General features: G+C 42.1%; 4 protein-coding genes across 5 annotated transcripts in view; 2 read left to right on the forward strand and 2 right to left on the reverse strand.

Annotated features, from left to right (window-relative positions):
• The window catches only part of nudt8 (nudix hydrolase 8), a 3,299-nt gene extending 551 nt beyond the window's left edge, over positions 1–2,748 (forward strand). For both annotated transcript variants that reach the window (XM_029445755.1, XM_029445756.1), the window contains exons 2-5: positions 161–1,054; positions 1,135–1,267; positions 1,534–1,611; positions 1,931–2,748. In XM_029445755.1, the coding sequence (XP_029301615.1) occupies positions 162–1,054; positions 1,135–1,267; positions 1,534–1,611; positions 1,931–2,116 (1,290 nt within the window). In that variant the 5' untranslated portion in view covers position 161 and the 3' untranslated portion in view covers positions 2,117–2,748. The remainder of the gene's footprint in view (positions 1–160; positions 1,055–1,134; positions 1,268–1,533; positions 1,612–1,930) is intronic.
• Positions 2,748–9,957, reverse strand: mfrp (membrane frizzled-related protein). The gene is given in 15 exon segments (XM_029445754.1): positions 2,748–3,326; positions 3,504–3,524; positions 3,527–3,633; positions 3,837–3,971; positions 4,295–4,425; positions 4,635–4,783; positions 4,891–4,967; positions 5,075–5,200; positions 5,337–5,467; positions 6,334–6,553; positions 6,711–6,855; positions 6,857–6,879; positions 6,996–7,133; positions 7,884–7,992; positions 9,577–9,957. Coding segments are annotated over 15 exon segments (1,791 nt in total). The 5' UTR covers positions 9,631–9,957; the 3' UTR covers positions 2,748–3,101.
• A 597-nt stretch (positions 9,958–10,554) lies between these two features.
• LOC115017381 (complement C2) lies at positions 10,555–17,487 on the forward strand. The gene is given in 20 exon segments (XM_029445752.1): positions 10,555–10,685; positions 10,837–10,943; positions 11,427–11,574; positions 12,175–12,360; positions 12,905–12,996; positions 12,998–13,079; positions 13,261–13,359; positions 13,524–13,666; positions 13,800–13,938; positions 14,064–14,198; positions 14,374–14,478; positions 14,695–14,832; positions 15,366–15,487; positions 15,570–15,672; positions 15,910–16,057; positions 16,255–16,328; positions 16,507–16,598; positions 16,778–16,910; positions 16,994–17,043; positions 17,130–17,487. Coding segments are annotated over 20 exon segments (2,322 nt in total). The 5' UTR covers positions 10,555–10,633; the 3' UTR covers positions 17,304–17,487.
• On the reverse strand, positions 17,420–25,292 carry pnkp (polynucleotide kinase 3'-phosphatase). The gene is made up of 17 exons (XM_029445753.1): positions 24,954–25,292; positions 24,009–24,055; positions 22,749–23,027; positions 22,312–22,605; positions 22,047–22,126; positions 21,890–21,947; positions 21,678–21,785; positions 21,518–21,589; positions 20,378–20,426; positions 19,788–19,858; positions 19,461–19,553; positions 19,248–19,344; positions 19,085–19,146; positions 18,734–18,843; positions 18,203–18,290; positions 18,037–18,104; positions 17,420–17,880 (listed from the first exon to the last, which is right to left on the reverse strand). Exons 1-17 carry the CDS (start codon positions 25,072–25,074, stop codon positions 17,760–17,762), a joined length of 1,818 nt encoding a protein of 605 aa, XP_029301613.1. The 5' UTR covers positions 25,075–25,292; the 3' UTR covers positions 17,420–17,759.
• Positions 25,293–25,309: the final 17 nt, after the last annotated feature.

The following is a 25,309-nucleotide window of genomic DNA, read 5'->3' on the forward strand; positions in this document are numbered from 1 at the left end:
CAGCTGAACTTTGTGGGATTGCAGAATTGAAGTTCTTGAGATATCCCAAACCTTACATGCAATCACTTAGTTGCTGGTGTAATTGGCTGATGAGCAAAATGTTCCTCATTGACTGATGTTTGTATTACTGTCTTTGAATGTTTTCTATTTCTTTTTATAGGATGTTTCGGGCCCCCCGGGTCCTGATTTGGTCTTGTCACATTAGGCCATTGAGAGAATCCCACTGCCCTGCTTTCTCTGAGCACACTGCTGCTGGATGGCAGGGTACAAGAGATGTGAAGAAAAGGAGATATGAAGGGATCCATGCAAGTAAGGAGGGGTCATCATTGACCACAGAGACTGTATCCCGCTTAAAACTGCTGCCTTTACTTAAATTTGACTGTGCTTATCAGAAACTAAGACCCGCTTCATTTCAAAACTTCTCATCCAAAGCTATTTTGTCCAGCCATTATCACCTCCCTCAGGTTTCTACCTCTGCAAAAGCCAAACGAGGATCTGACTCTTGCAAATGCGCTGTAGTGAAAGATGTAGTTCAAAACCCCAAAGCTGTGAGCACTTACCAGAACTGTTTAATCAACACAACTTGCCTTCAACCCTCAAAAAGGGCTTTGGACATTAGCCAACCTTCACTCAGTTTCACACATAAGACTCGGTGTCTTCAAAGCCATTTATCTTGCAGACAGCACGTTGTTAGACCTTTCAGCTCGTCGACACATACGCAATGGATTTTGAGCCACTTTCACAGGAGACAACTACCCTCCATTCTCTCCTCTCACAACACCAGAGCAGTTCATCTGGCAGCCGCTCACGTGGCAGACACCTGGAGAGACTGTCTGTCCCTGAAGAATGAAAACAGGTGTAGACAGAGCCTGGGAACCAACTTGAAGCTGTACGAGGTGGATAAGGGGAAACAGGGGGCAAGTCAGAGCCAGGGAAAGAACCGGGGGAGATGGGCGTCAGTCCTAGTCTCTCTGTGCTCTGTTGAGAGTGAGCCGGCTTTTCTGTTTACTCTGCGCTCCAGCACACTGAAGGGCAGGCACAAGGGAGATGTCAGGTAAGTGGCAGGATAGAACTTGCATTGTTTTAAAACTCCAGTAGACTACTGTATTCGTCCTCATTTCCAGTCTTTTGCAGCTTTGCAGGAGGAAAGAGCGATCCATCAGATGTAGATGTGGTGGCCACAGCGTTGAGGGAAGCAAGGGAGGAGCTGGGTGTTTCTGTGGCAACAGAGAAGGTGTGGGGCATCTTGAAGCCTCTCAGGGACATGGTGAGTGCAAGTGCTGTCATGTCTGGAGTAAAGAATTAAGTTAAAATGTCATGATGGAATTATTACTGTTTCATAAATGTTTGGCGGGGACTGTAAAACCATGGTGGGGCGCCACTGATGTTTGAGAAAATGTTTTTTAAATCAGTGATTGTTTTTGTCTTTAAAAGAGGTTATACACTCTTACATAGGGCAACAACTAACAATTATTTAAATGAACAAGTAATCGTAATTCTTCTGATTCTGACGCTATTTTGTCTCCTCACCAGTCGGGGATGGTTATTGCTCCTGTGCTGGCTAACCTCGGCCCCCTAGAGGAGTTGTCTTTCAAGCCGAACCCTGGAGAGGTACATTCATCCTATTCTTTTTATATGTTCTATATTTTATATCTGCTTGAGAGGGGCAGGTTTCTGCATGACTGGTGGTTTTGTTTTTGAACATGATAGTCATTAAGTCATGTTTGTCGGTAAAGGTTTCCATAACAGATATTGGTCAAAAGCTGATTCAAAGATTCAAAAGCTTTATTGTTATGTTGACAATAATCCTAAATCCCAGGCTCCTCTGGGTGTATGATGTCACAAATAAAAAAACAAACACACTTTTTGTGGTTGGTTTTTATTTCGATCCAAAGTTGTAAACTGCTTCCTTCGCCTGTTTCTGTCCCAGGTGGAGGAGATTTTCACCCTGCCCTTGTCCCACTTGTGTAACCCTCAGAACCGTGGCTACACACACTTCCGCACCGGCAACAAGTACGGATACACACTCCCAGTGTTTCGTAACGGGAAGCATCGAGTATGGGGTCTGACAGCCGTCGCCCTAGACCACACCTTGAAACTCATTGTCCCTCCTTAGCATTTAGCAGCTCCGTTGCAGGATCTTTACAGTTGACAGCAAACCTATAATGTGACTAAGTTCTAATTATGACAATTGTGCAATCAAGCTTTTTGTAGCAGGAATCTGCGTGAATACAAAATATTTTCATTTATGAAGGTGAATTCCTTTCCAGTCAGGAGAAGAATATTTTCACTTGTGCACTTTCTGAGCCTCAGGTGTATAAGAATCTATCGAATGGATTGCGTGTATAAAGATGGCCAGCTGTGATGTCACTGATAAAGAGCAGGCGCTGGAAGTCTTTGTCATTAATTTGTAGACCAGATGTGAAGTAACAACATCAAAAAGCAGCACCAACACTTTATTATACCTGATTGATTCTTACCTGAACACTAACAGTATTTCTATATATTATGGACTGAAACAAATCATTTGTTATTTCACCTTGAAATCTTCGGTTACCAATTAAATACATTTGAACAAGTTAAATCAACGAGTTACTGAGATAACTTTCCCATACGAGTTTCACATGAGGCTTGTGTTTGTTACATTTGATCAGCTCAGCTACAGCAGAGTGTGAGTCAGCTCATGCCCATCCATCTTGCACTAGATCAATTCTGGACTGTTGAAATAAACACATCATGTGGTGTAAACAATGCAGTAATGGTTATTTTACAGGGGAGATATTGAAAATCTTAACTTTGCTTAGTTGGTATGTGAATCACAAAAACACAACTTTATTTACGCACTTTTAAAGCTTTTAAAATAGCTACTGTGCCGCACTTTTCTGCATGCTCCACAAGCTTTACAGGCGGTATTGTGTAATGAGGGTTGCAGTCGAGCTACAAGTCAAACCGCTTTCTACAACACAACTCTGGAACCTGCTGGTCTGAGTCCAGAAAGTGAGTGTCCAGTTCTGTAAAATGCAGGCCTTTCGGTCTTTAAAACACTGCTGCAATTATGTGTGAAATGTGTTCATGTTTTTCTAACGACACAAACTGAAGCATCAAGGCAGCGAGCACTCCACGGGGTCCTGCGAGTCAGGCAGGAGGTGGCAGTTGAAGGGCCAGCTGAAGGAGAAGAGATCCAGGGCTTGGCTACATTGCTGCTCAGCAGAGGAGCAGACTGAGCGGCAGGGCTGGAGGACCCCACCCTGAGGGCTGCACTGGGGCAGAAACATCCCACACACCAGCCTCCGCAGGGGCTCGAAGCACGCCAGCTCCATCAGCACCTGGATGGCAAAATGTAGAAAAGAGTGAGGTTGAATGTCTGGCTTGAAGCTATAGCTGTCAGTTCATGCATTATATGTGTGTGTTTGAGTGACCAAGGGGGCCACGTTTGGAAAGTTATACAGCGGCAACAAGAAAATACAGTAAATTAGATATTTAGATATTTAGATAGCGGTTACCCGGTACTGTCGCAGGAAGTGTAGCCAGCTTCTCTCTGATCAGCAATAGACAACCAGATGTTTGGGAATGAAGTGAGGTTGTAGCTGAGGCTTCGACACATCTCTACCTCTATGAACTCGCATGATGAAGCTGAGGGCGTGAAGAAAAGAAATCATTCCTATTCTTTGTTATGTAGTCTAATACTTTGCATTTAAAGTACCAGACTTCCAGTCTCTAATGCACATTATTCAGAATTGTATAGAGGGATTTCATCTCTAGTTCTAGAAACAAAGACTACTGTATCTGTGACACTAGCAGGACACTGATCATGGTCAGAGACAACAGGGACTCACTGAAGGGGGGGTAGGTGGAGTTACCACAGCCCTGCTCATCTGCACCGTCAGGGCAGTCGTTCCATCCATCACACATCCACTGCTGCTGAAGACACTCCCCTGTACTGCAGGCAAACTGGCTGGGACCACATGTTCCTTTAAAACAAGACAGAAACACGCAGGACATCGTTTTAGAAAGCAAAAAGTGACAATGTGAAGAGGAAAGGAAACCATTTGGGCCTTTTTAAAGGAGTTTAACAAAGCATCGGGTATAAACTGGCAGTTTTTTAAAGAGTTAATGTAGGTCAAATAGAAGAAGGAAGAAGGTCAAAAAAAGATTTCAAGGAAGGAAAGGCATTAAAGGGGGAAGGAGAGGAACAAAGAAGGAAGTAAAACTCTAGAAGGGCATCAGGGGAAGGTGTATAATAAATTAGCACGTTGGTGAAATGTGAATTTGCTTTATGAAAGCAAGAACTCACTGTCCAGTACCGACATGGTCTGGTATGTTGCGTTGAAGCCGCTGTCGGCCACTCCCTCATCAGCCTCAAAAACCACAGTCATGTGGGGGCCGGAGGAGGTAAGCTCTGGAGGGAAGGTGGTGCCGCAAAACCTGAGACAATGTAGAGGAAACAAAAGCCGCTTTACAAAACTGATACACATTATATTATTTCTTTCAACATGTATGTTGTATTTCTACTACACTACGGGCCTGGAAGCACTGTATTTAGGTTTTTTCTTTACACGCCTCTAAGGAGAAGTAATATCAGAGCAGGGTAGCCCCCCCCCCCAAAAAAAGATTAAGGCTGAAGTGGGTTTCACCTTCCCAGCACTCTCCCAGCTCCAGTATTGACGCTGTCGTGCACCTCCACGTAGTCAAACTCACACACATCCTGAGTCTCCAGGCTGAAGTTCCTGAAGCTCAGTGTGATGACGTGACCCTCCTCAACAGAAATATACCAGATGCACAACTGATGGGAAACCGAAGAGCACAAGATTAGCGAGAAACACAAGTTTCACAGCCCTGTAATAGGCAGTTTGGAGAGTGTTTGGCAGTCCAGAGTGGTACAACATGTACCTGTTGGTGAGGATAAGGCCTGGGGTGGTTTGGACTTGACAGGTAACCATACGGCCCAGTTTTCTGCCCACCACATTCTGTTAAAAAAATAGAGAGGAAACAAAGTCCATGAGTTCACTTTGGTGTCCTTTTGAAGTTTGTTTAACTTTATTTGTTTTTTTTTTTACATTGTGCACGCTCTGACCTTTGTGTTTATGGCTGCAGTTTGCTTCATCTGTGTGGTCGTGGCAGTTTGGATGACCGTCACACACAGACACAGGCAGCAGACAGCGACCACTGTCACACATAAACTCTTCTCTGGAGCAGCTCTCTGAGAAGACACACAAACACAAACATAAATGCAAAGGGCATGAGTGAAAGAGTCCATGTATTTGCAGATGTACACACACACACACACACACACACACACACACACACACACACACACACACACACACACTACTGACTGTGTCCAGGCAGTATGGCCCTGTACTGTGCAGTGAAGCCGTTGCCTGCGATGCTGCCATCGGAGTGGAAGGTGACCCACACTGTGCTGCTGTTTGTGTTGACGGTCGCTGGTGCTACGTTACCACAGAACCTGCAGGAGAGAAGAATAGATTTTATAATCTTAACCTATCATTTCATTAATCTCTCTTTTTTTCTCTCCTTGGCTACTCAAGTCTGAACTTTACACTGTAAATTAGTAAAAAAGGATTTGTGAGCCAGTTATGTAACATTTTTGTTTGCATGAATCGTGTTACAACACTTTCCACGTACACAAGTAAGCAAAAAGATCAAAGTTTCGACACGTATCGAACCTTTCCAGGAAGCCTCCAGTACCTAGAAAACACTGTTACTGTCTGTTATGCACAGACCTTTAGTGCCATCTACCAACAAGTTATGGTACTGACATTTTATTTTATTTAGCCTTTATTGAATCAGGTCTGACCCATTGAGATCAAAGCTCTTTTTGCACATAGTCTCAACGATTAACATAAAAGCACTTTGATTAGAGGTCAAATAAAACCTCTGCACACAGACAGCCTGCATTCAACAGACTTCACTATAGCTTTAAACTTGTTCAGGGTTACAATGTGTTTGAAGCGTAAAATCAGTCTGTAGATTACAGACAGTGATTACAGTGGACATGAACTCTATGATGTTCCTTTAGGGAGAAAATGGACAGAAAAGTTTGAACTTTGAAGTTAATTTAGCATAAATGAGACTGTAAATTAGGTGTATTTGCCAGAACACAAAGCCATACTTTGCCTCTCCTTTCAAAGTTAAGTGCTCAAAACACATTTACAACTTGAGTCTTCTTACAACAGAAGCATAACCTTTTAAAAGAGACCTTTAGGCATTGTAGTATATGAAAATGAAATCTGACGAGAAACTACGCTGTTGTGTCCAAAGAGGAAACTGACCAAGTGTTAGATTCATAGAGATAGGTGCGCTCGGACCAACCTGGTGACCACAGAGCTCTGTTCTATCTGCTCCTGCACCTCCAGCCAGTCAAAGAGACAGGGAGATGGTCCCTCTACAGTCAGAGAGGAAACATGGATCTGGACCAGGTTTGAGGGTGGGACTCGGATCACCCACACACACAACAAGTTGGGGGGGTAGGAGCCTGGGTGGTTTGGAGAACTGAAACTGCCCTCTGAGTCAGACAGCACCCCTCCACAACCTGAGAAGGAATACCTTGTTTCAGTTACAAGAAACTAAAAGGGCCTCCATTATAAGAAAAAACACATTTTATTCGGTGAGGATGGACATGAAATTGACTAAGCACATTTTGTCTTTAGAATTACACTATAAATCTCCATTTTGCTTGAATCACTTACGTGTTTCAGACGGTGGGATCATAGCGAGCTGTGGTGCGATTGTACTTTCCTGTTGACTTCTGTTGGCAGAGATTGTGGGTAAAGTAGGGGACGCTCCATCTCCTGCATTCAGCCGGTCCGGAGCACTGGTGGACAGCAACTGATTTCTCCACTGCCTGGCCTTTAATCTCTAAATCAGAGACAGGAAACAAAGATGGGACTGGATGGAAACATGGCAGGGAGACTGCAGTTATTGGTAAAAGTATGCAAACTGAATTTATAAAATCGCTCACAGGAGTAACTCACGTGTAAGGATGAGAGCCAGCGCTAGTCCGATGGCTGCTAACAGGAGAAGGGCAGCAGCAGAGAACACCACCACCCCCCAGCCACAACCGGGGCCCCGCAGACGCATCACACACACTCCAAACAGACCCCAACCTAGACCTGAATAATAGAGCATACATACAAATAATCGTGTTGGTAATTGTATTGCATTTTATTCTCCTTTCCCCCTTTTGTTTAACACATAATTGGTATTAAAATGGCATCATATGAAGTAATAAAGAAGACTGTCAAATTCTCCAAAGCTAAGAAACTTGTCACCATGTGTAACAAAATTCAATATACTCAAAAGTGTGATTTTACATTGCCCTTCCATAAAGTTGTTGAACATATGAGAGACAGACTGAGAAAAGAATGATCAAAATCCGAGTTACTTTTAGTTCATAGTATGGATCAAACACCCAAAACAACACACACTATTTCCCATGATGCAACTTTGTAGTGTTCATAGGCTCTCCCTGCGTGCTAAACACCCAAGATTGGTGGATTTCCTCTGTAATCCTTTGTTACAGTGAACAGTATCAACCATGTTGATCACACACTTCTTTACTATTTTTTAAGAGCGTTGGCCTTAAAGCCAGCAGAGTCCAGGTGATGCAATAATGTTACTAATCCAATACACACACACACACACACACACACACACACACACACAAACACACACACACACACACACACACACACACACACACACACACACACACACACACACACACACAGACACACACACACACACACACACACACACACACACACAGACACACACACACACACACACACACACACAAACACACAGTTTAATAGTAGTTCAAGTTTAGTCACAGAAAGCAGCAAGCTGATTGGCTGACTCACCAGCTGCTGGTGGTTTGATTGGTTCAGGGGTGGATGAGGATGTCCTGAATCCCTCCACCCTCTCCTCTTGCTCCCCCTCCAGCTCAAAGGCAGGGTTGCAGAACACATTCTGCGGAAAGCGGAACAGAAAGATATAAAAATGTAATCAGTTGCTTGTAGGAATGTTAGCTAGACTTTGCTGTAAGCTGTATTAGTCAGTTTGCTAACTTTATTGTCTGTTTACAGTCGCTCTCAGTCGGGTCACCTCATTATGGTGTCTACACAATATGGACATATCACCTTTAAAGTTGATATGATAACTTGTAACGATGCAACATTATATTCATTTGTAGTTGTGTGTTTGTCCACATGAATATAAATCCAACGTTCACTTTCTTTTAGCTCTGTTTCTGTTCCTGAGGGAAATATCTGACACAACAGCTGCCAGCTGCTGAAAACAGAACAGTCTGTAAAGAACTCTGATATTGGTGTATATAAATAAATGTGATGAATTGACTGCTTGAACAGCAGTGAGAGTGAACCAAAACAGTGAAGCTGGACAGCAAAACAATGAGCTGAAACTCTATAAAGCTTGTTATTAAAGCAGTTTTAAATCAACTGACTCGAGAACATTTAGGGAAATCAAATGTGCTATCATTGTGTAATCGTTGCTTGTGGCCACAGTGTCTGCTGTTCAGCTAAAGTTATGTAGTCTCGCTTTAAATACAACTAACACATACACAGTGGTGGAAGCAGTATTCAGATTACTTAAGTAAAAGCACCAATACCACAAAGTGAAAATAATCCAAGTAAAAGTTAAAGTTTGTAAGTATAATCAGAAAAAAGTACTCAAAGTAAAAGTATTAATTGTGCAGTGAAATGTTCCCTGTCAGTGTTTTACTATTATACATGATGTTTTTGGATTAGTGTTACTGCTGCATTAATGTGTATGTTTCATTTCACTGCTTATTTTACTTCCTTTATATACTGTTAGGTAGTTTAAACTACAGCAATGCATCATATTCTATAAGATCATCATGTTTGTATCGCTGCAGTCTCTATAATTGGACATTTTTCTTTAACTTAGAAAAACGGCCCAGTTTTCATCTTTTCCAGCTGATCCACTGATGTTTCTAAATAGTTCATTCAACTAGTCTTTTGTCAACACATAAAGGAACATCCTTAAATTTATCACACACATTCAAAATCAACGCATATGGAGATACATGGTTTCCCAGGACAGGAAGGAATTTGAAAAGTAAGTAAAGCTGTCAGATAAAAGTAGTAAAAAAGTACAATATTCCCAACAAGGTGTAGTGGAGCACTATAACAAGGAAGTAACATAACATGGAAATATTCCTGTAAGGTACGAATACCTCACATTTCTATTTAAGTAGTCCTATAGTACTTATGTACTGTAGGTAAATGTACCTACATGAGAGACAAGTGGCTTTCCAGCCTAATAATATTACAAGGTCCAAATCATAGAGGATTGTACAATACAAGACAATGACTGTGAACTGTCCACGAATAACAGGTTCCAGGTCCACCACGTTTCATTAATAAGTATTAACATATTTTGTAGAGGAAAAAAAACAAAAGCCAGCTATAAATAGGTTCCAGTTTGCAATGCAAGTTGACTCATTTCCTGCTAAATGTCTGAATAACTTTCTCCAAACACACCACCTGCATCATTCTCATCATCCTCACTCACCTTGTAAATATCTGAAGAGTCTGAGTACACTGCAACTTGGCTGAGGTCAGACATCTTTAGTCCGCTGCCACTCTTTAACGAGCCTGATGCTGTGCTAAATACATCAGTGGTGACATTGTGAAGAGAGCTGTTTCTACATGAAGTAATGCTGAAGATATTTTCCTGGGTTTTCTTAACATTTTTCACTTTTTGCTCCTACATTAAACTTCCACTTAGGTGTAGTAAGCTTCCAGCTTTCAATCTTTCCAGCACAGCAGAGCTCTTTGTTGGACATCCATAAATGTAATCCAGATAAAAATGATTTTCAATGTCCAGTTGAAAAAATATCCATGTTTGCTCCTTAGGTCTGTTTTTGCAGCAGCCCCCTGTATTTCTGTGAGTGGTGTGTGTGTGTGTGTGTGTGTGTGTGAGAGTGGTAACAAAAGAGTTTTAGAAACTCCTTCACAGTGTTGAACAAAGCCGAGTCAGCTGAGAGGACTGAGCCCCTCTGAGGAGGAGGGAGGACAGGGAAGGGGAGAAGGGGTGAGGGTGGAGGTGGGTCTCCCTGTTAAAGCTCTATAATCCCCATAATGATCTTTTAAGCTCCTAAAATGTTTTTTTACATGTAGGCCTACGCTTGCATGCCCAAACCTGCACGAGCAGGTGCACAAATAAACCAATACAAATACACGTAAACAAATACAAATACACATGAGCACTACACACCAGTCATTAGCTGGGTCATGGCATTGCAGTGTAGCCTCCTAACAGACTTTATACTGAAAGCTTTGGAGCAGCTTTTATGAGGCAACTCTTGGCTTTAATAACTAATGTAAGAAAGTCACCAAAGACATACTAGACTTCACAGAATCCTTAAACAAGAAAGAACTAATGCAATCAAAAATAAAAGTAAGAGCTCAAATCTGTGTCCTGCACTAAATTGCTCAATCCCTTCTTCCCTGTTTGGTGCTGCTGTTGGGTAATCAGTCATCAAATAAAGCGACTGACTGCAGGTCGATTCGGACACTCTCGCTGTGATTTCTGTCACTCAGATACACGCACACAACTGAGTCTGGTCATGTATGTCAAGCCCATACTTTGGATCCTACTCTTTATTTCCGTCCAGGAGGGTGAGCGTTTACGTTTTCTGTTGCACTTACTGTTCATTTGAGTTTAAGTTCGTCAAATGTCTATGTATCCGAACCATATGGCTGTGTTTGTGTCCCTTCTTTGCTTGTGCCTGCACGCAGTGATGCCTGTTTATTACTGTTTGTGCTCCAGTGTCCCCGGAGGAGTATAATTATTATGAAGAAACGTACGAGGATCCACAGCCTCTGAACTGCTCCACCACAGAGAGCATCAAAGGTGGACATGTCACCTACTCACAGGTAATAATAAAACAATAATAGTCGTCTCTACTGTACACCTCGATATACCTTTTAATTCACTTCTCTCAGGATGATATGTGAAAGGCTAAGAGGTCACATGTCACACTAAAGTGAAAGATGTGATTGTGTATGTGCATGTTTCATCTCTGCTGCCCTGATGTAGTCCTTCCTTACGGTTTAAAAACAAATGTATGTGAAATAATACAAGTTCAGTTTAACAGAGGAGTAAAACACTGCAGTAGTGGGAGTACAGGGACAACATGAAGGATGTTAAGAATACATAATAATTAATAATAACATGTTAGAAACAATAACAATAAATGAAGTAAAAGCGAGGCCATCACTGAAGTAGAAGGGTCACTTTCCCTTCATGATAAAAAGGAACTAGAAGGTCTGAAAGTGAAAGAAATCAAGCATCTCTTTACTGGAAAGCTTCATTTGACCTAATTTAGCTCTGAAAGTGACCATGTGTTTCCTGCACAGGGAGGGCTGGAGGGCAGTGTGCTGACTTATCACTGCGGTGCGGCCCGATACCCTTTCCCGCTCAGCTACAGGCTCTGCAGTGCTGATGGGGAGTGGTCGCCTATGAGATTAACTAATGGCAGGCAGATTTCACGGGCCACATGCAAAGGTATGGTTTGGGTGATGATTAGACTTTATGTCTATTTTATTTAATGCATACACATTTGTTTTATCCGTGTTAAATTAAATTAAATGATGTATTTCTTCAGATAGAAATGTTTTCCTTTCTCTTTTTAATTAGTTTATTGTTCCAATCTCAAAATACAATCCTATTTATTTTATATCACCTATTTTATGGATCTATCTGTACAATAATATTATTTTATATTATGAAATAAACATTGACACAACAATTTACTGTATGTATAACTTCTTTGGCTCAATAGAAATATAAAAAAAACAGGATGATGATGCATTCAGTGTCCCACGTAAACCAAAAGACTCTCGTGTTCATAATCTTACAGTATAGTACAGTATAGAAATGTGGGAGAGAGAGAGAGAGAGAGAGAGAGAGAGAGAGAGAGAGAGAGAGAGAGAGAAGGGTATGAAATGCAACAAAGGTCCCAAGGCCGGAATCGAACCCAGGGCATTGCGGTTATATGACATGCGTTGTAACAACTCTTTTACCAAGGCCCTCCTTGTGTTCATGATTGGTCTCTCCTGCATCCTCTTCTCCTCACTCTCCATTCTCTTTTCTGTCCGTCCACAGACATGTTGTGTCCGGCTCAGCTCCAGCTGGATCATGGTGACATCTGGCCCAGGGTCCAATGGTCCCGTGTTGAGACGACACAGAGCTTCTCCTGCCAGGAAGGGTTCACCCTGCAGGGGTCAGCCCAGAGGAACTGCACCCTCTCTGGGGAGTGGACAGGAACCACTCCCGTCTGTGACAACCATGGTGAGGACGGACAATATTCAAACCTTGCTCATGGGGAAGCATAAATCATGTGTATGACTAAATTATGTCTAATACATGGCTGTATTGTTTCCTCTTACTGTACATCAGTGCAATACAGATTAACAGAGAATATCCACTTACATGAGGCCCTGTGTGTATTAGAGCACAGTGAGCATGCACTGACTAAGCTCATACTTACTTAGGTTTAAATTGTAAAGCAGCTTTTGATGAATGCATATAATGATCCCTGTAAACATATTGTATACAGTCGTTTACTGTGGTTACTGTGTCACAAAACAGGTCACTGACCAAATTCAGTGTTTTAAGACATACTGTAGCTTACAAAGGGTTTTCAATATCGTAAAAGCCCTTTGTGCATCATTTTAATTATATTTATATTTAAATAATAATTAAGTATAATCATCTTTTGCAAATAAAGTTCTATTCCGGACATTTCTGTACAAACATAAACATTTGAAACAATGGTTATAACCTTAAAAATGATTTATAATTGTATATTTTGTCTACTGTTGCCCCTCTGCAGCTGACGACTGTAGTGACCCAGGGATCCCACCGGGGTCACAGAGGTCAGCAGGCCGGTTTTACACAGGGGAGAAGGTGATCTACCGGTGTCAGGACTGGTCTGGATCTGCTCGGGTCGGCTGAAAGGGTTTGCCTGGAGAACAGGGAGTGGAGCGGCTCAACACCACGGTGCCAAGGTGCAGAGTAGCGTTTCTTCTACATAAAATGAGTGCATGCACAGTTGCATTTATAGTTTTAGATTTAGATGTTTTTAAGACCAATAAAGACCTACAGCATTGGATATCAGCGCCAGAACAGTATATAGTGAAATATTACATTATGATACAACATGCATGATATCTTTGTGCTTTACTGCAGGCCCGAATATGTTTGACTCCCCTAGCATTGTGGCAGCAGCCTTGGCGGGGTCACTTGCAGGAGTCATGGATGTATTCTCACCGGACCACAAGAAGAAAGGTGGTTATCACTTGTATCGGTGCCTTCAACATAATGACCTTTCAACAGCGCATAAATAACATGAAAAATGTTCCAGTCAAGTGCATGTACATTAATCTTTAAGACCAAACTCGCTGAATTTAACTGCAATTTGTATTTTTGTTATTCCTTTGTGTGTGTCTAAGGTTCAGGGGAGTCCTTTGCCCGAACCTTCCGTGTGTCTAAAGGCAGTCGTATGAATGTCTACATTTTACTAGACACATCAGGAAGCATCACAAAGCAGGACTTTGAATTATCCAGGAAAGCCACCATTGCTCTCATCAGAAAGGTCTGTGCCAAATGAGCGTACTTCAGCAGAATATGTGTGTGAAAGAGAGAAAGTATTTCTTCACATTGGATGTTATAGTCGGTCTATCTCAGTGGGTTTCAAACATACATGTCTTTTTTTTTTCTCCTTCTAGTTGGACAGCTACGAGGTTATGCTGAAGTTCCATGTGTTGTCATTTGCCACTAAGGCTATAGACATTGTAAACATCCAAGACTTGGATAGTGGTAGCATCGAAGACGTTATATGGAAACTGGAGGAGTTCGACTACAATAGTAGGACTGGGCTTGTTATTGTTATGTAATGACCACGCTACAACCGTGATGCACCGATGTGCTTTATAGTTAATTCAATTATTAATCTATTTATTTGTAATTTTTTTGCATCTGTGCCTCTGCAGGTCATGAGCATAATACGGGCACCAACCTCCACGCTGCCCTCCACCGGGTCACTGAGATGATCAGCTTCTTTAAGCAAAACAGCGCCAAGAACCATTTTAATGAGACTCAAAACATCCTCGTCATAGAGACAGACGGTACAAAGACACACAAACGTCCCACAAATTCATTCTGAAAAAGCATCTGTTGAGGATCTCCAGCTCATAAAGATGTTTCACAACTCATAAGAGCTGATCAGGAACACAAGAAGAGCCTTATCGTTGGGGTACAGTGGGAGGCGTTCATTCACTCTTTATGTCTTTCTTCCTGCAGGTAATTCCAACACAGGCAAGAATCCTCAGAATGCCGTGGCCCAGATCCGGAGTCTGCTGGGCTACCAGGAAACATCCAGCGACCACACAGATGAAACAATGCTGGGTATCACGACAGAAAAAAGATTTACTTAAATGTTTTAATACACCATGTACAGTATATGTTAAAATGTTTAGCTACTCTACGGATACTTTAGAATCACTTTCAATCATAAATCTGGCATTCAAAGTTAGTTTGAGTGCTTCTGTGTGTTGACATGGTTGCCATGTATGTATAGGCTACTGCACAAGTAATTGTGTGTGTGTGTGTGTGTGTTTGCAGATGTCTATGTGTTTGGTATTGGCGAACGAGTGAACAAAATTCAGTTGAACTCCTTGGCCTCAAAGAAACGTGATGAGCAGCACGTCTTCGCTGTGAAAGACTTCGAAACACTGGGAAAGGTGTTCAACAGCATCATTAGTAAGTAGGAGATCACTCTCGGCACAAAGCACGAAGCCATGCGTGTTTTCTGATTTCAGCTGTCAAGTCAGCAGAAGATTTAATTGTGGAAATACAAAATATACAAAAGGCCTGAGGGGCAAGTGATGCATCTGATCTTCATTGTTTTCTCTCCTGTGTTAACAGAAAAAGGTTTTAGCAGGCGATCGGTGTTTGTTGTTGTAATACTCATTTCAACCACTAGAAGCTAAAGTGCAGCACAAAATGAGAATTACAATAGAAAACATAGAAAATGCCAAAACCTTTCCTCCACCTGTTTAACAGATACAAATATATATTTGAGGAGCTTACAATTAATATCCAGGCACCTGTTGAACACAGGAGAGAAAACTAAAGATCAGACTTAGAAAATGGATCACCAGACTTTCTAAGGGCTTCCATAATAAGACATGTTTTCTTTGTTTGTTTTTTAAATAGCAGCTTGTTTTGAACATTTTCAAAGTGAACCTTAAGTACAAACTGAAGTTTAACCATTAAAATGTGTCACGATACAGGTGACAAGAGTGTGACAATGTGTGGAGTAGCTCAGGAATGGGAGAAGGATGAGATGACCTTCACCAGACCTTGGCACGTCACTGTGGAAATGGTCACAAGGTCAAAGGCCACAAGGTTAAAGGTCAGTCACTAAAATCATAATGGAGATTTGTTATTTTAGATTGGATTTTCACACTTTAACATTTTCCTTTCTGGCAGCGCAGCCATGTGTTGGATCCATTGTGAGCCAGAACTGGGTGCTGACAGCCGCTCACTGCTTTGCCAGAGCAAGCACAGAAACCCCTCAGCAGGTGCACGTAGGTCACGGTCAGTGTCAGTAGGGAACATGTTTAGGAGATTGAGATTCATGTGAGAGAAAAAAGTGCAAAGGGCCGATGAAAAATTCTTTCTTCATGTGACGTATGCAGGTCTAGTTTATTCTTAACATTTCTTAAGTTATCCTTCTAGGAATCGAAGCATTAATTCTAACTTTTCCTGTTAACCCTGTTGTTTACTTCACTTCCCTTCATGTTTGAAATAACAAGCAGCTTCTCTGGTTGCCAGGTGAGGGCACGGTGGTTTCCAAGAGGGTGATCATGCACCCGAAGTACAACGTCAGGGCACTCGAACACAGAAATGTGTCGGAGTTCTATGACTACGATGTAGCTCTGGTACAGGTGAACAAGAGCATCCCGCTCTCCTGGAAAGCCAGGTAGGACAGCCCAAAGGAAAGTTTAACTGTTAACTACTAGTGAGTTAAACTCAGACACTGATTTTTAGAATAAAAGTTTATAAAAACTGTTATGAAAAGGGTGTGTGTAGTGCCTTATACCCCCCCCCCCCCTTGTAGAAATATATGAAGAAGAAAAAAAGCTGTGTGTGTGTGTGTGTGTGTGTGTGATACAACAGACCTATCTGCTTGCCATGTACTGTACCAGCCAGCCGAGCCATGAAGAGAGTCAACTCCACCTGTCAGGAACACAGTATGTGACCTTTTGACCTTTGCGCGCCGCAAAATCATTGATATTATACTCGAGTATGCGAGGACTGTTTCCATATTTTCTCTGGTAACATAATGTTATTACATTACAACATAGAACTGAGACAAAACAATCCTGAAAATTCATGTATTCTCAGTCAAATCAACGTGTGTGTATACAGGGAAGGAACTACTATCGCAAGAAGAGACTGCCGCCTTTTTCATCCATAAGAGCACCGAACGCAAAGAAACGTATATCCACACAGAGAGTCAGGTGAGACATAAAATATATACATTTATAACTATATGCAATTGAGTTAAACAATAACAAAAAAAACATATGTACATAAATGAAGAAAAAAAGGGGGGTTGTGCGTTGTGTGTGTTTATGATGCAGTACTTGCTTTGCTTTGTTATGAAAGTGTTGCACTGTTACTGATGTGCTGTCTGCAGAGGCCCAGCTGTGTGGAGAAGGCGATGCAAACACTCAAAGAGCCCACCAATGTGACTGTGGATGAGTATATACCCGACAGATTCCTCTGTGCTGGGGGATCCTCGGGATACAAATACGCCATCACCTGTAAAGGTCTGGACTCTGCACTCACTGCATCTCCCTGCCACAGTTGGACCAACATGGGATTCACATTAACGTTGTCTCTTTTTGTATAGGTGACTCCGGTGGATCCCTGTTTCTGCAAAAAAACAAGCGCTACTTTCAGGTCAGCAAGTTTCTCACTTAAAAAGGCCTCATTACACACGGTCCAATCAGCATCAGGTGGACATTTCAATCTGCTTTCATCTCCAGGTGGGAGTCGTGAGCTGGGGAACAACCAACGTATGTGAAGGAACCAAACAGAAGTACAGCAGCGACAACCCGCCTCCCGAAGCTCGAGACTTTCACATCGACCTGTTCAAGATAATGCCGTGGCTGAAACAGCATCTGGGGGAGGAGATCCAGTTCCTGCCTGAGGTCAACTGAGAACATCCTTAAATCAATCAGCAGAGAACTGCTTAGATTAAAGCCACAATGACGTAATGCAGAGTTCAATAAAGCTCACGCTGAAATGTAGGCCAATCATAGACAGAGAGATCAAATGTTTTCCAAAGCTTTATTGTATTTGATTGATTTTTATAGCTGTGGTGCAATAAACTTGTAAAAAGAAGACGTTGTCATACACATCATACTTAATACATCTATAATGTGGAAACACATCTGTTCATTCATGATTACGTTGAGCTGTTTGATAAAGGGAAGTCTAGTTAACATAAAAAAGGTTGTTAGCCAAACCGTTTGCATATTCTGTAAGCTCGGACACACAAGCACTAAACAAATGTCAAAAACATGTCTGTGTCTACTGACTGACTGACTGTTGCTTGGATCTCACACCTCATCTGTATTTGCCAGTGAGTATGTGGGGTTTATAGACTGTCCCAATCAGCCCTCAGAAAACTGCCGGAACAAGGTTTCTGATTGGCTGTCTTTGAAGTTCGGCACAAAGTGCATCTGGAGGATCTCGGAGAATCCCTCAGGGAGAGCCGGAGCCACAAAATGTTTCCTGTCGAGACAGAGAGCCAGATCACAGAACATGTATTAACTGTGTGGCATGCATTGAGCTAAAACAAATTCAATCTCTGTGCACAACTTTGGGCTTTTTGTCAAAAGAAAGGTACGTTTTATAACCAGTAAGAGTGTGAGAAGCAGCGTCACTTACTTGTAGCTGTGGAAAATCATGTCATTGACCTTGGCGTGTTTGGTGTCTGATGGAGCCATCTCACGGAACTGAACAATAATGCATAAACATAAACAACTTGTGAACACCAGCCAGGATGAAACCAACCATAGAGTAGAGAGTGACAGTGTAGAGAGGAGAGTCATACTCTGTTGTTGTGTTTGGCTTGCTCGAGAGAAGCTGAGAAGTGGAAACAGCGACACGGCACTCCGGCTGCCTTGGCCACATCCACATAGCTGGAGAACACACACGTTGGTCACACATGCATAAAAAGACACATGCATACACATACACATACACATGCACAAATATTCCTAGAAAATGTACATTAAGAAGACCAGCTTGTGCGGCCAAGATCATGATAGATCAAGGCTTACATGTTATAAGCAAGTAAAAACTTCAGCTATTTTTTTGTAACTATGACATTTTAACAAAATGCCATTTCTCCACACAAAGAAATAGGCGTTGTGTTCGTAGCTATGAAATAAGGTATGCCGTGTCATCCCTCTTCAGTTGTAGCCACCAGGTGGAGTGTACGGATTCTGCTCAGTTCCATAAGAGATTACATGTTTGTGTAACGCTGCATCACTTCTCTGAGATAATACTTGCAAGTGAGCTGGAATCCTTCTTGCAAGGAGTTTTGTCAAAAAGCGGGTTTGGAGTTTGAGTCGTGCTTTACCGTTTGCGAGACTCTGGGTCGGGGTTGGTGTTGTCCACGGCGACGCTGCGGCCCTCTTTCAGAGCGCGCTCACACGCCGACACACAGTTCTGCCATGAGCCGAGTGTGTCCTGGTACACAACCAAACATGAGAGGTCACAACATGTCAAGGAAGACTTAGGGAAAGCGTTGAACAACATGTGGTATACAATAACAATCATCATAATTATCTTCATCGTGCGGCTCTCATCATTAGAACGATGGTACAAACTTGTGCATCAAATATAAAAGCAATCATCAAAGTTAACTAAAAACTCAACAGTTCAAATGTTGTTGCTTTTAGAAGTTCATTAAAATTAGAACTTCACTCACCCTGTTGACGTAAACATAACCTTTTGGAATGATGTGGGTGTGGAAGAAAGTGGATTTACCAGCTGTGCAGAAAGGGAGGAAGGAACACGATCAGACAGGTGAAGAGAACAGAGAAGGTGAAATATGTATATACACAATATATATGTCGTCCTTTTCCTCTTACATGCAGGGAAACCCACGGCAACGATGACTTCTGTCTCGCTGGAGGTGAGAGAGGCAGTCGGTGGGTCGTACAGCTTTGCACTGGACTCAATCTTCCGCTGAAGGTTCGAGTGAAGAAAAACAATTAACAAAAAGACAGACGCAGATCAAACCCACGAATATGTTGTCATAAACTGCAGAAAGATAACACAGCAAGTATGTTCACGGTACTCACAGGGTCAAAATTAGGCAGGCTGTAGGTAGCGCTCTTCCAGCCCAAGAAGTACTCCTCTGGGGTGTGGAACTGCAACCCAATGTTCAGAGCAAACTACAGGAACAAGAAGGAAGACAGTAACTGGTCCATAATGTTCACATTCAACCAGTTGTGTGCACTTTTTCCTCATTAAGAAACATTGAGTCATACTTATTTACTTGACTTTACATGACATTTAAGAAGAGTCATACAATAAGTCAAGACAGGAGGAGGAGGAGGAGGAGGAGGAGGAGGAGTTGCACAAAGCAGTTAAACACAATGAACCAGAGTAAAACTCATAGGCCTTACCAGTCGGTCACCGCAGGAAAAATCCTTCTTCTTCCTCCCTGGAGCCCAGTTCTCTGGCCGACCTGCAGCATCTGTGCACAAAGGTTAGAAGCTGTGTGTGTTTGTCTGTGATGTTGTACTTCTGCCTTTCTGGGGATAACATTTTCTCGAAGCAATTGTAAGATTTGTCTCAAAAGTCTGACAAATTTAGTAGTATTATTGCTGCATTCTTGACCCTTTCTAGGTTTGTGGGTCAGTTTCAGACCTGGGTTTTATATTTGGGTTTTAAGTGAGGTTTAGGTTTAGTATTAAACATTAAGGAGATCTTAGGTGGTTAAGGACAGGGTTAAGACTTGGAATATTCTTTTGGGTTTAGGGAAATAGCATTGAACTAAAAGTTAGGTTTACAATAATATAAGGGAGGGGGGGTATGAGTAGACAGAGGAGAAGAGACGGTTTCAAGGCGGGAATGGAACAGTGTGAGATCTGTGGGGGAGGGAGTTCCAGTTTTCTGGTTTTCTGAGCAGCTGTCCGGTGGCGTTTCCAGTATACGTAGATGAATACATGTGCATGTGTGCATCTCTGTGTACTTCACACCCAACCTCACTCACCTCCAACATAAAAAGTATTTGTCTTGTCAACAGTCACGCTATCATTCGCCTGAGCAGGAAAAACAAAAAAAGACGGTTTAAAAACAAGACAAAGACAACAAGACCAAGACAACAAGACCAAGACAACAAGACAAAGACAACAAGACCAAGACAACAAGACAAAGACAAAGACAACAAGACAAAGACAACAAGACCAAGACAACAAGACAAAGACAAAGACAACAAGACAAAGACAAAGACAACAAGACAAAGACAACAAGACCAAGACAAAGACAACAAGACAAAGACAACAAGACCAAGACAACAAGACAAAGACAACAAGACAAAGACAAAGACAAAGACAAGACAACAAGACCAAGACAACAAGACAAGACAACAAGACAAAGACAACAAGACCAAGACAACAAGACAAAGACAACAAGACAAAGACAACAAGACCAAGACAACAGACAAAGACAACAAGACAAGACAACAAGACACAAGACAAGACAACAGACAAAGACAACAAGACAAAGACACAAGACCAAGACAACAAGACAAAGACAACAAGACAAAAGACAACAAGACAAAGACAACAAGACAAAGACAACAAGACAAAGCCAACAACAAGACAAAGAAACCAAGGACAAAGACAACAAGACAAAGACAACAAGACAAAGACAACAAGACAAAGGACAACAAGACAAAAGCCAAAACAAGACAAAGACAACAGACAAAGACAACAAGACAACAACAAAGACAACAAGACAAAGACAACAAGACAAAGGACAACAAGACAAAAGACAAAGACACAAGACCAAGACAACAAGACAAAGACAACAAGACCAAGACAACAAGACCAAGACAACAAGACCAAGACAACAAGACAAAGACAACAAGACAAAGACAACAAGACCAAGACAACAAGACCAAGACAACAAGACAACAAGACAAAGACAACAAGACCAAGACAACAAGACAACAAGACAAAGACAACAAGACAACAAGACAAAGACAGCCACGCCGTGAGGACAGAGGAACAGGCTCCTCCTATGTCTAAGATCATTTAGTGTGCAGTCATTTAGACTTTGTACTGTCAGAAATATTATCTCTGGGGTATAGTTCTGGAATAGGTGTGTGTTCATGTGTGCTAATATTCACCTCGTCACACAAGTGATTCCACATTCCCATCGCTGGTTTCCTGTACATACCAGCACCGGTTGCTACAAACACCTGAGACGCAGACAAGAAGGGGATACAAATATAGATATAATATATAGTTATTTGTACAATAATTAGGGGAGATGACAACATGACCAACCTGCACAGGTAGCTGCAGCGTGCCGAGGATGTCCTCCACTTTAGACTTGAAGACCTCTGGTTTCAGTTTGCCCCTCGTGATCCCCATCTGGTTGGTAAAGAACACCACCTGCAGGGAAGAGCGCCACGGTAAACTAGGAACAGTCTAGTGTCGTATTTCACGGGCTATCATCTTTTAAACTTTATTAAATATTAAAAATTGCTCCGCCTCACCTTGTATCCTTTTTTGATTAAGTTGCCAAGCCTGGGCTGAATCTCAGGATACAGAATCCTGTTGATTGAACACAGAAACACAGAAATAAATATGACAAACCACGATATGATGATAAATAACTATTTAGAAAGGGTAAATTCAGGAGCGCAGACATACTTCCAGTCATCTGGCGCAGTGGGAAAGACCTTCCCAGACTTGGTAGTGATGATGCAGCCATCTATGTCAAAGCCAGCAATCTGGCGCACGACAAGAAGAGGACACGTTGAGGCATTTACACATTAGCTGCAGAAATATGTATGTAGGCGTTAATGCGACAGCCCTAATTTAACTGTCTTGTTTTGTCTGACCAACAGTATCTGACCTTAGATATTGAAATAATGCTGATGAATAAATACATCTGTTACATTGAAACAGTTCCCACCTTGTCACTTCCTTTGACACCAGCAGCCGTGTAAAGCATCATGTTGCCGATCTGTTGCCAGCTGCTCTTTAGACAGCCTTTTAAAGAGGAAGAAGATGATGAAGGCTGGGTGCTATTACTCCCCTCTGCCATAGACTTCTCTGCCAACGCCTGCAGCTGCTTGAGCTTTTCCTCTGCCATTCTCTCCTCTTCATCCTCCTCCTCCTTCATTTGTCTATCTGGGGCCTCTTCGTCTCTTCTTCGGCGCTTCACCTCAGGGCTCCCCCTCTCTGGGCTCAGCCGTCTTTTAGAAGACTAAACAGAGAAACAAATAAAAATACTCTCCTATTTTCGGTTGTTTGACTTCAACTTCTCTTGATAAATAGGAATAAGATAATAAGATACATGAAACAATACATTAAACAGATTTCAACACAAAGACCAGACAAACGTGATACCTTCATTGGAGAGGTAGTAAAGAAATCCTTTATACTGCGCTTGACAACTGAACTCGACTGTGCCTCTTTGTCTCGCTCGTTTCTTCCTCCTTTTGTCTTATCTGTGGCTTTTAGTCCTTTCTGTGCATCCTTGGCGGCTGTTCCGTTTGAGCTCACAGAGCAGTGCAGTTTAAATGGGTGGCTCTGGTCGACCAGGAAGAGGGTGCCTCCATGGGTGAGTTTACCAGACTGGTTCCGACACAGCTTCTCCCCGTCCAGGAAACTGGGATTGGCACCCAGCTGTGGAAGAAAATAAGATGCATATGGACATTGGACTGCAGCCTTTATACAGATACAGTGAGTTTATGGGATGTGAGATAACAAGGGTGCCTCTTAGGCAGTAAAGAGAAAGGTGAGCTTCAGCAGGTTTTCAGACATAATGACATAGCTGATGTTTTGATTGTGTGGTGCCAAATATCAAGTCTCTCTGGTGTTTGGTCGGGCAGAGGGTTGAACATTGGGGGAGGGCAGGAAGAATGAAGGTAACATGGCGACTCTTTACAGCCATGTGAAGGCAGCAGGTCTGTGTTCCACCTGCAGTCTCTAAGTGGAGTGATGAGGTCACTGTCAAGCCACATTTACACACGACAGATCAGCAAGCCTCAGCCTGTCGTAAAATAAACACAGAACCCATGTGCTTACGTGCACATCAAATTGTGAATCACTTAAAACTTCTTGCTCCGCTTATAACTCCCTCCTGACCGTCTGCCAGCGGTGTGAAACAAAAAAGAATGTCCTACTGATGCGTTACACTTTTATACAAATCAAATTTCAACAACAAAATGTCAAACTCTATTTACTTCAGAGACCAAAAGCTTTCCACCTGGTGCCACCGAGGCTCAATCGTTTACACATTTCCATTACAAACGAACACTACCTAAAAGCACAAAGGATTTATTTTACCTGAAAGTCTTTCTGCTCGTATTATTAGACTGTTTTCCAGACAGGCATCACACCAACGATACTATCTAACAGGAGCAAAGACGAAATATCTATTTTTGATATGAGTTATTTATGAGTGAGAAAAGGATTGAGCCATTCAGGGGACGGGGTCGTCCTAAACCCTGAGTAACCGTCGTAACAGGTTCATGCGTCACCCACCACAAGTAGGTGTTGCCGGGTGTGTCTGGCAGTGTATTCTCTAGCCGGACAGCTTCACAGGGAGACTAACTGAGATATAAAGTGTGACACTGGGCGGGGCCTAAGTGTTTGATTTCATACCTGAGTAACAACCACATCCTGGTCTGCATAGCAAGCCACCACCTTCACTGAAAGAAAAACACAAGGATTATTACCATCATGTATACACACAGACACACTTACATTTGGATATTCATTTATAGCTGAAACGATTAGTATTCTAACTATTCCACAACAATTGTGATAATTATTTAATAATCAATAATGCAAAAACAAACAATTTGCATGTGCCAGCTTTAGCTTTCCCTAAATAAGTATCTCTATGTAAGATATATAAAAGTGTAAGGCTATAAACAGAATAATACAAACAGAATTCATCATACAGTGTGGAACTAGTGGATCAGTCCTTGTCAAGCAGGCAGGGATGATGAATTGTTTTAAAATCACTCTGCAACTGGTCTCGTGGTTTATGCAAACTTGTGCTTGGTATACAAAGTCATCCAATGATTTAGCTCCACGGCAACTTGTAGCCTATATCACAGAAGAACCAATACTAATTGTGTAACAAGGGGGTAAGAGGAGAGTGCATTAGTCATTGACTTTTGCTAACTTTAAAATGCATGCCCTGTTTTTCTTTTTGCCCTGACGGAACACCGTGGCCAGGGATTACAGATGAAAAATAGCCTTTTGGTCCCTTCTCTCAAAATAAAGGCACGGAAAGTTGATTAATATAGGCGTGCAAAGTGCAAACACACAACTAGGTCATTCAAATACAATCAAAAACAGGCATTAAAATTCAAATAGATCAAATAGAATAAGACAAGTATATAATACAAAAATATAAGTTACCGGGCAATGTAAGAAATTAATAATTATTTGACTTAATGTCAGCCTTGATTTAAAAGAACTGGGAGTTGCAGCGGACCTGCATTTTATATAAACTAATCTAAATTTGACAATAAATAGCTCGCGTGTGCAGTGTCATGATGAAGAGTGCCAATGCATTTATGTTGACATTTTCCTCACCCTGGTGCCTGGAGCATTTCTTGTCGGTGACCCCGGTGTCCGGCCCCCGGCCCAGAATCACAGCTCGCCCGTTCTCCAGAGGGACCCGGGCTCCGGAGGGGCTAACCAGCGTACACGACATCTGAGCGACCACCACCCAGCTGCTTTACTTTGAGCTTTAAATAACGTGCTTGTGAACGACTAAATAATATAAATAAAATATAATACTTATCACACAAAGGGGGAAGCGTATATTAAGTATGTAGCGTTACTACTTTCGCTACAACTTCTTTGTATCTGAGTTGGTTGTTGAAGTGCAGTAAGAGTTTAAACAAAACCGGAGGGGGCTTATTTAGCAGTGGACTCACAGTCCTTCA

Source organism: Cottoperca gobio, chromosome 13 (assembly GCF_900634415.1).
Source record: "Cottoperca gobio chromosome 13, fCotGob3.1, whole genome shotgun sequence".
Taxonomy (NCBI): domain Eukaryota; kingdom Metazoa; phylum Chordata; class Actinopteri; order Perciformes; family Bovichtidae; genus Cottoperca; species Cottoperca gobio.